Raw genomic sequence first — 14,448 nt, 5'->3', positions numbered from 1 at the left:
GGGAAAACTTATCTCAGTGTATGTTGTTAGTAGCAGCATCTCTGGTGAAAAGAGCTTTTATTTCGATGCTGGCACCACCCAAGGGTGCCATTAAGGTGGTCCCCTACTATAAATTGCTCTCTGCTCTGTGCATATCATCCATTCGGGAAGACCACCATAAGACTACCTCATGACGATGATGAACACCCGCAGAGTACAGCAAACAAGCTGAAAAGTGATCACTACAAAACCAAAGCAAAACCTGCTATGTGCAATAAGTCATTGTCTAGTGATAGATGTCTATCAAGATCAAGTTAGACCATAACCAGCCTCTGCTTCAGTTACCAGCTTAGGACCTTGGGCACAAGACACATACTCCAATTGGTTTCTTCGACAGATTACATTTCAAGATTTCCCACAACTGAAATATATCTTATTAAATGCTGCTGTATCTAGAGATTACATACGTGTTAGATCATCCTTTGAGGGTCTATTAGGTCCACCTAATGTGTCCAATGCTAGAAAGAAGATTCTAGAACTGATACTTGGTCTACAAGATCCAAGGTGGTCTAATGTCCAAGGTCCAATGTCTAGTAGGTTCTTTCAACCCCCTTCTTAAAAGAACAGCTGGTTCAGAGAACCATTAAGACATACTCTGTTTCCCCTGGGTACAATTGTCCTCAGGATGAGGACAGTAATGATGGGAGCATGGGAGACATTAAAGCTGGTACACGTTAAATGTGTAATGGCCAAACCAGCCCATTTCAGTGGCCTCTGCCAACCACCTAATGAGTACAGGGGACACCTGATATATCATTGGGGGAGATCAGGATCATCATATGGATAATCCATGACAAATTCAGGCCAGCTGCATCATTTCTCCGTAGCCAAAACAGGACAAAGTTGGCATCCTTATTATATTCTCCAGTGGCCATTAGTTATTACAGGGTCACCTCACTTGGCGCTGTCATACGTGTGGGATCCAGCCTGAGAATTAGATGCTGGGGTGTTTGTTCAGGTGTATTTTTATAATACAACTCTATGGGACTTTGTAAAATAGCCAAGAACACTTAGGGGGGGGGGGGGGGGGCTATTAGATGACCCAGTTATTAGACCAATTATGGAGAACAATCGTTCAGAGGAAGGTTCGTTCACAATAATCGGCCTGTGTAATTGTACTGCTGAACATAACAGATGCAGGGTGATGGGTAGCGCTATGTAAACAGCGTTGTGCTTCCAATAGGGTAATGCAAAGGAGCGCTGCAAGTTTATCATTCTAGGCCTGCAAAAGGACATTACTCAGAATTTTTGGAACTTCCATAGTCAATAATACATGTGATCCAGTCATAGAGATCTGATAAGTGCTCTTATGATAGGTGAAGGCCCCACGTATTGGGTTGTCCCATCACAAGGATCCTATCTATACTGCTAGTTTATGTTGATTTAAGATTTTCCTAAATACATTGCTTTATCAAAAACGGCTTTGTTTGGCCACTATCTTAATTTATTCACTTCATTGTTTACATGCATTCCTATGACCACATTTCTGAGCTCTTATCTCCTGCTCTTCCACTTATCAGTCGGTTTAATTGAATTTGGCTGATAAGGGCTGAGATAGGGAGTCCATTACCTCTGTATGTATTACAATCTGACTCAAATCCAGCTCTGCTACATCAGCCTCTACATCAGATTCATACAGTGGAAATTCATTTACAACCAATCCCTCATTACTATCTGCAAACATAGCAGATATCAAAGCAAGTGAAACCCCACCCACCAATGTGCCAAGAAAACCAGGAAGTGAAGAGAGCACACAGCCTGCTGGTTGGTGAATAAGCGAGATGGGAATACCCCTTTAAAGGGATTCTACCACTAAAACACTTTTTTCTGCTTCAGACGTCGGAATAGCCTTTAGAAAGGCTATTCGTCTCTTACCTTTAGACGTGGTCTCCATCGCTCAAATGGCCTCGTTCCAGCGACGCCTACTTCACCTGCATCCTCCCCTTGTCTGTCGTCTTCCTTCTTCGTCAGCTCTGACGCCTGCGCAGTCAGCTCTGCCAGCGAGACACTGGTAAAGCTGACTGCGCATGCCGACCGGTGGCCATATTTTCAAGGCCGCAAGACAGGCATCAGAACCGACGGAGGAAGACAACAGAGAAGGGGAGGATGCAGGTGAAGAAGAAGGCGTCACTGGAGAGAGGGTCTAGGGCAGCAGTGGGGACACCCCCATCGCTGTTTGTGGTGGAGACCACGTCTAAAGGTAAGAGATGAATAGCCTTTCTAAAGGCTATTCCGACGTCTAAAGCAGAAAAAACTGCGTTTTAGTGGTAGAATCACTTTAAGCTAATGCTAAAAAGATCACAGAACCGACAGAACTTTGGAGTGATGGCAATTACAAACGAATTTGAAATCTTCAATTTTATTTTAAAAAAAGGGAAAAAAACAAACAAAAAAAATAACATAAATGGGGAATGATGCCATACAGATAGTCAACAAAATATAAACCGTATAGGCAGCACTTTTTAAATATAAAATGAAAACTTAACACAGTGTACAGGTTTCATCTGAGTACATATTTATTTGATAAATATAAGGTGGACACAACTAACTACATACAGTTTTGCAAGACTAAAAAGCACAATTACGTTATTTTTTGAACATTTTTTGACCTTCACTGCCAGAGGGAGGAGGCGAGACGTCTTCGCTCTGGCACTGAAGGGGATACAAATATGAATGATTAAATTGTACATACAATGTACAGACAAAATACAGTGGCCCTTTTTGCATGTTTTATTCTAGATTGTACCATTTATTTATTTTTTTTTTAATTTTCCCCCGTCTGATCAGAATATCAAAAATTATACAAAGAGAATTTGGTTACAATCTTTTATTGTAATGTCCCTATAATCCACTATTTTTTTTTTCACTGTGTGTGTTTTTACCTCATGTAGCACCTTAAAATACACAGGACTAATGCGTGTCAGCTAAAATATTAGATGTACATAACAAAACAAAAAAAAAACAAAACAAAAAAAATTGTCATCTGTTTTCACAAAGGGTCAAAGTATTTTTTACAGGAGTGGAAACAATGTTGTGATTTCACACAAAATGCACCCAGCCCATCATGTTTTACCCCCCTCCCCCCCAAATATAGGATTATTTCCACACCATATGGAAACACACACATTTTTTTTTTTTAAACATTTTTTCTAACCACTTTTTTTTGCAAAATAAAAAACAAACAAATGCACATTCCCAGGAAAATGAATGTGTCTGTGTTTTATGTCTCTACTGCTCATATACATTATTTACATAGGGTGCGTGAAGTCCTTTAAACCCTGCCCAGACCCCAAAGGGCTAAGCCTAAGCTGGCGATGCCATCATCCCTTTTCCCCCTCCTTAAAGTGATCGGATTATCTAATTTCCAGTCGAAAAAAAAAAAAAGCGCTGCTGCCTAAGGTATAATTTCTGCTTGTACTGCTGCGTATACTGTTGGGGGGGGAAAAAGGTTTTTATTTTAATTTTTTGAGTAACTCCTGGTCAAATTGGATAGCCCACGTCCGAACTCTACCAATCGCCGCCATATTGCAGAGCGGGTACTTGGTTAAAGGAACACTAAACCTGAAAATGAATGACAAGAGTCTTTTGCTAGTCAGCCAAATTTACTGCACAATTCTGATACGGAATAGTCTTGATGAAATCCTACCAAGAACAAAGTATTAATCTCCTGCTAATTTACTCCATCTTTGCCAAGGTGGCAGGGCTTAGTTAAAGCAAATCAGCAAAATCATGCTGTATGAGCCCCACATATGCATGAATAGTCTTTAAAAAGGCTAATGTTATTTTAACCCCCCTCCCCCCGTTTTAAAATAAAACCCTGAAAACGAATATGCAGATTATACTTATCGTGCACACTGGGCGGTCCTGCACTGTCTGACATCATCTTCTGGCACACCTTCCTCTTCTTTCGGCGAGGCCCTCCAGTCCTGGCTCTTCCCCGGCTTCATTGTCCTCTTCTTCCGGCGGAATTGGTTCAAATCCGGAGCGTGCGCAGTAGCACTGTGCAGGCTCCGGTGCCAGTTTTCTCAATGGCAGTTTGCGAGCGTAGTTCTAAGGGGAACTGAGCATACTGAGCATGCTCGGTATCCCATTGAGAACTGCCATTGAGATAAATGTCGCCGGAGCCTGCGCAGCAGTGCTCCAGAGGGAGCGCTACTGCGCCGGATTTTAACCAATCCCGCTGGAAGAAGAGTACGATGAAGCTGGGGAAGAGCCAGGACCGGAGGGCATCGCCAAAAGAAGAAGAAAGAAAAGGAAGGCGTGCCAGAAGATTATGTCAGACAGTGCACGATCGCCTAGCATGCACAATAAGTATAATTTGCATATTAGTTTTTAGGGTTTTATTTTAAAACCGGGGGGGGGGGGGGGGGAGGGGGATAAAATAAGATTAGCGGTGCCTGAATAGCCTTTTTAAAGGCTATTCATGCATATGTGGGGCTCATGAAGCAGAATTCTGTTGATAAAGCCCCTTTAAGAGGGCAGGGAAACTTCTGCTTCAGCCAGTTGTCTTACACTGAGGACACTCCAGCCAGTTGTGTTACACTGATGAGCAGTGATGATACAGCCAATTATTATTATTATTATTTTTTTTTTTTTACATATTTCTTAGCTTTACTGGTAAAAAAAAGAACCAAAAGAAAGGTGAAGATTATTGAAGGAAATATTATTTTTGAGTATTTTCTGTGTTTAGTGTTCCTTTACACATTTCCTACTTGGATACAAGTAAATTCTACAAACTTCATAAATATAAGAGTCTTATAAGTTAAAGTAACCCCTTCACTTCCACAGCAGCTGGAGAGACATCTCTGGAGAAAAAAAAAACATAATATCGCTGCAGGTATAGCTGCAAAATCATGGTGAACAGGGTGGAGGAGAGGGGGATGGGTCACGTGGACTTGGCATTATATATATATATAAAAAAAAAAAAAAAAAAAAAACCTGCATGAGAACAAACCATGTCACTAAGCAACACATATTTCTAAAATTTTTGAACATATTTACAATATTTTAAATTGCATATGAACAGCATGGTGTGCTGCCATCTTACCCTACTAAGACACCGGAATTTAGAAAATAATAATAATAATAAAAAAAAAAGAATAAAAAGAAAATTAAAAAAAAAAAAAGTGGAGATGCATTTTTTTTTTTTTTTTATAAAAGCCTAAAATTTCTACACAATGAGGACACACACACAAAAAAAAGTCAAAGTAACGTTCCGGAATTTCAAACTGCTAAAAGGGAAACAAAAAAAAAAAAAAAAGATCACTTTTGCCCTCCCCACCTTTTTTTTCTCCATTTTTTTTTTTTTTTTGTTAAATTAAAAAATTTTACAAAATACAACTTTGGTGATAGAAAAAAAAAAAAAAAAAAGGAAAAACGAAATTTTCGACAAAATAGGATTGTTTGGTGTGTCAATCACATCTGTACAAGCACAACACAGGCAAAAAAATAAAAATAAAAAAAAATTAAGAAGAGGACATAAAGATGGCAAAGCTGGTACACCGAAAAAAGGAGCGAGAAGGAGGGAATCGCTTACAAAGAGGCTTCCTTTAAGCCTTCTTATACTAAGGTGATCTGCAGGAGACGGAATACCCTTTTATTTATACAGCGGGCCAGCAAAAAGGAGGAAAGCGGTGGAAAAAAAAAAAAAAAGTGAACAAAGACAAATTAAGTTACATCGATTGGCACACATGCACTTCTGTACAAATATAACAACAGTTTTACAGAAGCAAGCAGCATTAACACACCAGAAGCACAGAAACTGGGTCAGACTCATGCATTTAGACCCCCCACACCTCTAGAAGGTACCTTGACCACGAGGTGTCCGGGAAAGAAGATTGCACAAATAACACACATTATTATTTTTTTTTTTTATGTGGATTTATATTAAAATGAAAATAAATCACCAGGCAGATAAAAAAAGGCCAGTTATTGTGTAACAGTCTTCTTGGGTTAAGCAAAAAATGATTACAAACAATAACATAAGCCATAAGCTGCTTTATGAAACCAACATCAATGCCCCTTGTCGCAGCTGAAAACAAAAAGAGAAAAAATAACACAAAGTCCTGGTGGACAGCCCAGTTCCTGGATAGAATAGCAGGTCGTGTCGCCCCTTTAGCTTTCATGCTGTTGGGATTTTAGTCTGTGCATTTAGGAGGGGGGCCTGGAAATTTTTTTTTTATTATTATTAAAAACGCTGCGTTAAAAACCCGGAGGAAATTTATTCTGGCGTCAAATCAAAGAGGCAGGAGACCTCTGAGGAGGCTGTCCTTTACGTCAGCACTTGTGTGTGGGCGTCAGCAAGAGGTCTGCCCTCCATGCTCACCGCTTAGGAACCTTGTGCTTTGTGTGCAGGTGTGTGTTTGTTCCATCTTTCTCCCAATTTCATGGTAAAGTTCTTCATCTCCAGCTGGTGTGAGACTGGTGGTGGTGTGGGAAGGAGGGGGGTAGCACTAGGCATCGAGAGGAGTCATGCGTCTTCTTGCGTTTAATTTCCACCACCTCTTAACCTGCCTAGCGAGGACTTTGTCTTCAAAGTTTCCCATTTATCGACCTCAGCATGGGAAAACCAGGAAGCACCACGTGAGAGATGTACAGGCGGCCCCCCAAGCTGCATGTTGCCTTGTAGCAGCGTCACTTAAAAGCGCATCAAGTTTGAGGCAAATGCAGCGGCATGATGGCCGGGAAGGCAGACAGAATGGATAAGGGCTGGAGTTTCCAGATCTGTGCCTGCCTTTGTGTGTCCTGACTGGCTGTATTATGGACTGGGGAATGGGGAAACCGCTGCAGAGTTTAGTTGTTCTCAAACAGTGAGAGAAGGTCGTCGTTGCTGTTGTTTGGTAGATCCGGAGGGTCCAGGTAGGAAAGAAGCTCATCTGGATTAGTAAGCTCTGGAAGCAGCTGTAGAAAAGATAAATTCAGTATATTAATAGAAGGCTTTGCCATAACACTGATGTCACTTGTACCTGCCATACTGTCATCTTGTAAAAAAAAGGAAATTAAAAAAACAACAGTCAGGAAATAATCTCTGAGCTATTTGGGTTAAAACAACGAAGTGTGAAAAACTCAGGTTACCAGCGCCAGTCCTTGACAGGATATTTCTATCTGTGTCTTTAAAGGGATCCTATCATTCACACACTATTTTTTTTTTAGGTACCATGACAGAATAGCCTTAAGAAAGTGGGCCCCAGCGCTCAGACAGCACTGGGGGCGTCCCCAATGCTGCGAGAGAACGCTCTCCAGCGCCGCCTCCATCTTCTTCAGCAGTGTCATCTTCAGCCTCTTCCTCTGGCGGTGGCTTGTAACTTCTAGGCCTGTACTGTGCAAGCGGCCATTTTTTCGTGGCCCGTGGACATGTGCAGTCTGCTCTGCCCAAGGCTCGAGGCCTAGAAGTTACAAGCCACCGCCAGAAGAAGAGGCTGAAGATGACGCTGCTGAAGAAGATGGAGGTGGCGCTGGAGAGAGTTCTCTCGCAGCATTGGGGACGCCCCCAGTGCTGTCTGAGCGCTGGGTCCTGCCCCCAGTGCTGCGAGAGCGCTAATTTGCATACCGACAAGAACCGGGTTTGTAGGCGAACAGCGGCACGGAGAAGACAATGAAAGGTAGGAGACAAATAGCCTTTCTTAAGGCTATTCTGACGTGGTACCTAGAAAAAATAGTGTGTGAATGATAGGATCCCTTTAAACTGCATGTTCACCTCGACACAATGGTGAGAAGGTTGTAGTTTTGAAGTATTCCCTCTACTGGTTCAATGTCTTGCTCAGAACATCTATATTCTGGGCAGGGTAGTTCACATCTGCGACGGTAATCCGTTCGGTGGAGTGCGCATGGGGACCGGACTACCGAACACATTTGCAAGTGGTTTGCAGTGAAAGCACATGGATCCCCATAGACTATAATGGGGTCCGTGTACTTGCCACAGGATTTGCTCTCACCGGACTCCCTGAACAGATTACCAAACGCAGATGTGAACCAAGGGTAAGAATGGAATGCAGCAGTAGCAACATGTATGTACATTGTCTTAACTTAGAAACTCATATGTGAACCAATGTAGTTACTAATTCAGTTTCTCCATGAACTTACATCCAGCGATGGCTCTGGCATATCTGGAGGTCCTTGTCCACCAGGCTGACCTTCTAAAACAGAGGAAGGGTTAAAGGCCATGTCCCCATGTGGATGGTTGGCAGCTTGTGGTGGGTGTCGAGATTGAGGTGCTGGTCCACCGTGGTGTAAAGGCTGCCCAGGCTGGCTACCTGGGTGAGGCGGGTGTAAGCCCTGAGGCATGGAGCCATGAGGCTGCTCAGAATTTCCTACATGAGGGATCTGCAGGACAATCCATTAGAAAAAGTCAATGTCAGCATTGCACAGAACATAGCACACTATCAGGACAGCCCATTGCTAAACTAGTGACCCAATATCACAAGTAATAACCTAATTACATGGAGGTCGACCTATCACATCAAAGCAACAAATTTCATTTTATGATAATCCACATCAACAACACTTACAGAGTCCTGCATGGAGTGGCTTAGAGGTTTGTCCAACGATGACATACCACCAGGCATGTCCGGTGGATGAGATAACTGGGGCCCATGCATGAAATCGTTCATAGATGTCCCACCAGGTGCTCCGTGGGGAAAGTCGAAGTTACCATGGCCTTGGTAATTATTTCCTACAAGTAAAGAACATGTATAAAGCTATTGCTCTACTTACAGATAATTGTCTACACCAGTAGTAAAGCCATTTAGACAGGACACCACCCAACAATATACTAATTATACCTCCAACTATTACGGAGCCTGGAATACACATGCATTTGTTTACTAGCCATTCACAAAAGATGCAGAATTTGTCCAGTGTGAACGGATACAAGAACCTGCTGACAGAGGCCACTACCATTAGGAAATACCACTGCCATGGAAGCGTGTACTAGTTCAGTACCAAGGTTTGTTTCAAAGTAAAATCTACATGAATGCCAGGATCCAAGGAATCCCCAGCAGAACACTGCAAGAGCATCACAAGGTGATAGCAGTGAACCAATGACCCTACTGGCCGTCAGCCCTTTGTTCTTCCATAGACCATGCCTGTTTGCTATTAAAGGGATCCTATCATTAAAATCACATTTTTTCTTGATCACACGTAGGAATAGCCTTAAGAAAGACCATCTTCTCCTACCTTTAGATTTTTTCTCCGGGCCGCCGTTCGGTAGAAATCCCGGTTTTCGTCTGTATGCAAATGAGTTATCTCGCAGCACTGGGGGCGGTCCCCAGCGCTCAAACAGCACTGGGGGCGTCCCTAATGCTGCGAGAGATCTCTCCAGCGCTGCCTCCATCTTCTTCAGGAAAGGGGTCTTCTTCGCATCTTCTTCCGGGGGTTGCTTCAAACTTCTAGGCCTCCCTTGGGCAAAGCAGACTGCGTATGCCCGCCAGCCACAAGAAAATCGCAGCTTACAATTCTGTGTCTTCTTCCAGTGCTGGCGGTCAAACTTCTACGCATGCGCAGTCGGCTCTGTCGGGCCTCAGGCAGAGCCGACTGCGCATGCCCGCCTGCTGTAAGCGGCCATTTTCTTGTGGCCACTTACACAGTAAGCTGGGGTAAGCGGCCACAAAAGAATGGCCGTGCACACGTGCAATCAGCTCTGCCCAAGTCCCGACGGCAGAGCTGACTGCGCATGCATAGAAGTTTAAACCCAGCTCCGGAAGAAGCAGGGAAAGGCCGTTCCTGAAGAAGATGGAGGTGGCACTGGAAAGTTCTCTCGCAGCATTGGGGACGCCCCCAGTGCTGATTGAGAGCTGGGGCCCGTCCCCAGTGCTGCGAGAGAACTCATTTGCATATCGACGAACACTGGATTATATACCGAAAGGCGGCATGGAGAAGACATCTAAAGGTAGGAGAAGTATAGCCTTAATGTGATCGAGAAAAAAAAATGTGATTTTAATGATAGGATCCCTTTAAGAGCTGTGTATCAGGACACCCCCTGTTCTGGACCTCCTCAGGCTTAGTTGTCAGAGTTGTTCAGAACCTTATGCTTGCTCATTTTTTCCTGATTCCAATACAACAATTTCAATAACTCCTTTCCATAAGACAACCAATGTCATTCACTTCACCAGTCAGTGGTTCAGGTTTGGTTTTACTGGTGAATCAGATTTTGTAAACTTATTTTACATGTAAATGTCCAAAACCCATAGTGAAAAACTTTGCAAAACTGTAAATTTCAAATGAGTTTGTTCTGCATTTCCAAAGCACAATAATCAGTGAGCCTGGTATAAAAGCTACGGCTGATGTGTATACTACACGATTTGTTTCTATTATCAGCCTATAATAACAAGTCAGAATTTTAATAAGGATTTACCTTGTCCAACATATTCATTGGAGTTACCGCCCCCTGGTGGAGGTGGTAGTGATGGGTAAGGTGACGGGCCAGGTCCTAATGCCGCAATCATTTCCATTACATTGGGCATGATCATCTGACTGGGACTCATAGTCTTAAACCTCTTAGAGGGCATGCCATCCGGATCATCCTTGATGTGAATTTCTGACTTGATAGGTACCGGCCTCCAGCTGCAAGTGGGGTCTATGGTTACTTCTTCAAATTCGGAGCTGAAGAATAAGAAAATACCGCTGTTATAGAAGAGCAACCTAAACACTGGCAAGTTCTGTGGATTGCTGTCTAGCGTAGTCAGACTTATTTCATCCTTTGTAGTATTCCAGGTCACTTCATCAAAGTATTCCCATCTGTAATACTAAGAGCTATAGTTAGGTAATAAATATCAAATGAGTGGATGTCTGACACTTGGCACCCCCATCGATCAGCTGCCTGTGGTGCTCCAGTAGTAGCCACAGCACTGGTACAGCAATGGTACTGGGATTCATTGCCATTCACTCGAATGGGACTGAGCTGCACAAACAATCTTCTGAATCACCCGGAGAGCAGTGGAAAGAGATCTCTCTCCTAACTAGGACTTTGTCTACTAAAAAGAAATCTATACAATCACTAGACAGTATGGACTCTAGATTTTAAGGACACGTTGATCCAGGGTTTCTATACTGACTGGCAGATGGGAGTCGGGAAGGAATTTTTGCCCCTGAAATGGGGCAATTGGAATGAGCCTCATGGGGCTTTTTTTTGCCTTCCTCTGGATCAACACTGTAGAGATTGTAGGGTTATAGGTTGGACTTGATGGACTGATGTCTTCATCCAACCTCATCTACTATGTAACTATACTTACTTCTGTATTGCATTCAGGATACCCCACATGTACTGATCTACTTCAAGGCCTTCCAAAAGGGCTGTTTTACTGTAAAAGACAAGAAATTAAGTATTATACTCAAAACTAAACAATATATAAACTGAGCACCAAAGCTCACATGGAATGGAATTCCAGATTTTGATATATTTACAATTACATACAATTTTACTTGCTTAAATTACAATTACCCATGTGCAATACCTTTATCTTACTGTACGCCAATGTAGGTAAGTACGACTATATTCATTTTTTCTCCTTATCAGAATGTATTTGGAGTGTGGGAGGAAATCCATGCAAACACGGGGAGAGCCTACAAACTCCTTGCAGATGTTGTCCTTGGCAGGATTTGAACCCAGGACTACCGTGCTAACCACTGAGCCACCGTGCTGCCGACTGCTAGTCATTTTTGTAGGCCCAGGCCCATTTCACTATAAATGTTTGCTAAAAATCTGGCCTCACATTGGATGGGCCTGGACTTGCCTTAGATTAGGCGGCACCTTGTGCAGAGAACGGAGCGCCCCACCCATTATAAGACAAACAAGGATATAGTCACATCAGGTTTTTCTTAGCTGAGAACCGTCTACTAACTGTCTAAAGTCTAATGTGTATGGCCACCTTAAGGTGCAACTAACCCTGTTTTTCTCCCCTTTCTATCTGGCGGCGTAGATATTAAATCCTCAGCATGTCAATTTTTGCTGACAATTTTCATGGCAGATGTTAGCGTTTGCAATGCATAGGATGAAATGCATATGTAACAAGATTTCCCACCACAAATATATATATATATATATATATATATATATATATATATATATATATATATATATACGATGACAACCATATAGTCAATGTTTGCATAACAAGAATACTTACTTGCATACAGGACACCGCCACGTTCCTCGCTCACAGTTCAGCTGAAGGTAGGATTCTAGGTCAAAGCACTGTAAACAGAGAGCGAAGGATCGTTCAGAATCTGGGGCAAACACAAGTCGCCGTGAACTGAAAAGGTGACTTCTCCGATGTACTGACCTGCACATGTTTGCAGTCATGGCCCCTGGCCGGCAGCTGGATCCGCCTGAATGTGATCGGGCATTTCAAAGAAACTTTGATGGCTGTCTGCTCAACTCCATCCTCCCCGTTCAGAGCTGCATTCCCAGACGACGCTGCCACACTGCTGAAATTTCTCTTTACTGCATAAGCCAAGGCAAACCGTATATTAATATAAGTAGAACAAACTCTGGTGTGGTACAGACTGCTGACACAATATCTCTCTGTAAGGAGAACACTGTGTGAAGAACTTACTTTTTGTAATACAATGTTCCGCTGGGAGCAACCTTTTCTTTAATAAACCCTGCAGTACTGAACGTACCGAAGGCCGATGAACTAACTGTAGCACAAATAAGTGGGACTGGAGAAAAGAAGAAGAAGAAGTCAGTCTACGCAAGACTTTCTAGAAATGACATTACAATATACAAGAAAATTATTCCGACCTACTAGAAAACAAACCCATACACATTTAACTCTCCCTTACCTATTTCTCTTCTCACTTTCTCTCCTCTTATAACAGCTCTACCTCTAACTCTGTCCCTCTCCTCGAATTTGGCAACTTCGTCCTCCATCCAGATGTGACACACTCAGGCAATACACAATACAGAGTGTAATGCGCTTGCACCAATGTCATTCTCCACCTGGAAGCCTGTACAATGGTGCCTTGCTTTGAAGCCTGAGTGTGTCACATCTGGATGGAGGCTGAAGTTGGTGGCCACATGCCGTACTGTACCGTAGTTGCTGAACTCGAGGAGAGCGACGAACCAGGAGGTAGAGCCGGAACACAGTGGGGTGGCATTTATGTGCATCATTTATAGAAGCTAACATTTCAGATGACAAGCCCCCTTTTTTTAACTCATTAGCATAAATTATAAACCCCCCAAATTTTCAGAAACTAAGCATAGGTCCAATATACTACAAGCATAGAGTGTGAGAAACCCTACAAGCCTCCGTGAGTAGATTAATGTTGTTTTCCTGCTGACAGACTCCCTTCAATAACAAAACAAGATAAAGCTAAAGGTGAAGTCTTCCATAAAATAAAACCGAATGTGTCATCAAACAAATGACCCGCTGTTTGGAATCAAGATTTTACATTAAAGGGGTATTTCCATCTCAGCCTTACAGCCTCACTATGTTTCCGACCACATGATACATGGATGTTCTATGCAGTTTCCTTTAGTCCCATAGAAGTAAATAGGACTGATATAAACAGTGTGCGCAGCAAACTACATTGTGTCTGTAACTCCTATTTACTTTTATGGACGTTACGGAAATAAAGTAGGTGGTGTTCGACTATTTTGGAAACTCCTAGTCAGGGATTACAGCCCCATGTTTCCATCTCCGCTATAACTGGGTAAGATGGAAATATCCCTATAGACATGTTTTTGGCCACTTACACAACAACAGGCAGTGACGGTAATCTGGATCGTATTGCGGCCTGGCTGGCAAACGTGTTTGAGGTGCAAAGGTTTATGGGAAGTCTTGTTGTCACCCCGCTCAATGGTGAGAGGAGTGGCATTGACGCTGACTTGTACAGACGCAGGCCAGTTGGTGTTCATCTGTCGGTCTTCATGATGGTAGCACTTAAATTGCAACTCCAGGTCAGACCTGTTTTTTTTTTTTGCAACATTGAATAAAGAAATGTATCATCAATTCATCACATAAAACACACTGTCATATTGAAAATAACAATCTTTAACTATTGCCCAAAATACATATAGGGAACATGAATAATGTAAAAGCTCTACCTCCACATGAGGGTCTGATGGACGGTCGGCCGCAAGTGAAACACATGGTTGCTAACAGCAAGGTTGTGTTCCAGTCGGAAAGGCTCCAATACTACTCCATCCCGAACAGGAAACGTAAGACGGAGTTCGTCTGTGTGGCTGGCTGAGATCGAAGAAGGAGAGAAAGTGTGAACTTTCCCTTTTGCATCTGCAGTGTGACAATGTGAAAAATGGTAAGCAAAGCATGGAGTAGCAGCAGCACGAATCCACCCGACAGGTGCAGTAAACAGCCATTGCAAGATCCAACAACAGTCACAAGAATCAATAACGTCTTTCCCATTAATGAAGAGAACAAATAAAAATGACTTAGACTTCGTTATTGCTTA

General features: G+C 42.7%; 1 protein-coding gene across 5 annotated transcripts in view; it reads right to left on the bottom strand.

The window, feature by feature from the left end:
* Nucleotides 1-5,204: 5,204 nt before the first annotated feature.
* ZMIZ1 (zinc finger MIZ-type containing 1) overlaps nucleotides 5,205-14,448 on the bottom strand; it is a 203,037-nt gene continuing 193,793 nt past the window's right edge. For 3 of the 5 annotated variants that reach the window (XM_075257928.1, XM_075257929.1, XM_075257931.1), the window contains 10 exons: nucleotides 14,084-14,270; nucleotides 13,733-13,943; nucleotides 12,591-12,696; nucleotides 12,318-12,478; nucleotides 12,162-12,229; nucleotides 11,268-11,336; nucleotides 10,391-10,638; nucleotides 8,547-8,710; nucleotides 8,122-8,361; nucleotides 5,205-6,939 (listed from right to left, as the gene is read on the bottom strand). In XM_075257928.1, the coding sequence (XP_075114029.1) occupies nucleotides 6,832-6,939; nucleotides 8,122-8,361; nucleotides 8,547-8,710; nucleotides 10,391-10,638; nucleotides 11,268-11,336; nucleotides 12,162-12,229; nucleotides 12,318-12,478; nucleotides 12,591-12,696; nucleotides 13,733-13,943; nucleotides 14,084-14,270 (1,562 nt within the window). In that variant the 3' untranslated portion in view covers nucleotides 5,205-6,831. The remainder of the gene's footprint in view (nucleotides 6,940-8,121; nucleotides 8,362-8,546; nucleotides 8,711-10,390; nucleotides 10,639-11,267; nucleotides 11,337-12,161; nucleotides 12,230-12,317; nucleotides 12,479-12,590; nucleotides 12,697-13,732; nucleotides 13,944-14,083; nucleotides 14,271-14,448) is intronic. The other 2 variants (XM_075257932.1, XM_075257930.1) reach the window with 2 other exon arrangements.

The sequence above is a fragment of the Leptodactylus fuscus genome, chromosome 10 (assembly GCF_031893055.1).
Source record: "Leptodactylus fuscus isolate aLepFus1 chromosome 10, aLepFus1.hap2, whole genome shotgun sequence".
Classification (NCBI taxonomy): Eukaryota; Metazoa; Chordata; class Amphibia; order Anura; family Leptodactylidae; genus Leptodactylus; species Leptodactylus fuscus.
Note: the sequence above shows the minus strand (reverse complement) of the source record. Positions and strands in the feature narration are given on the sequence as shown.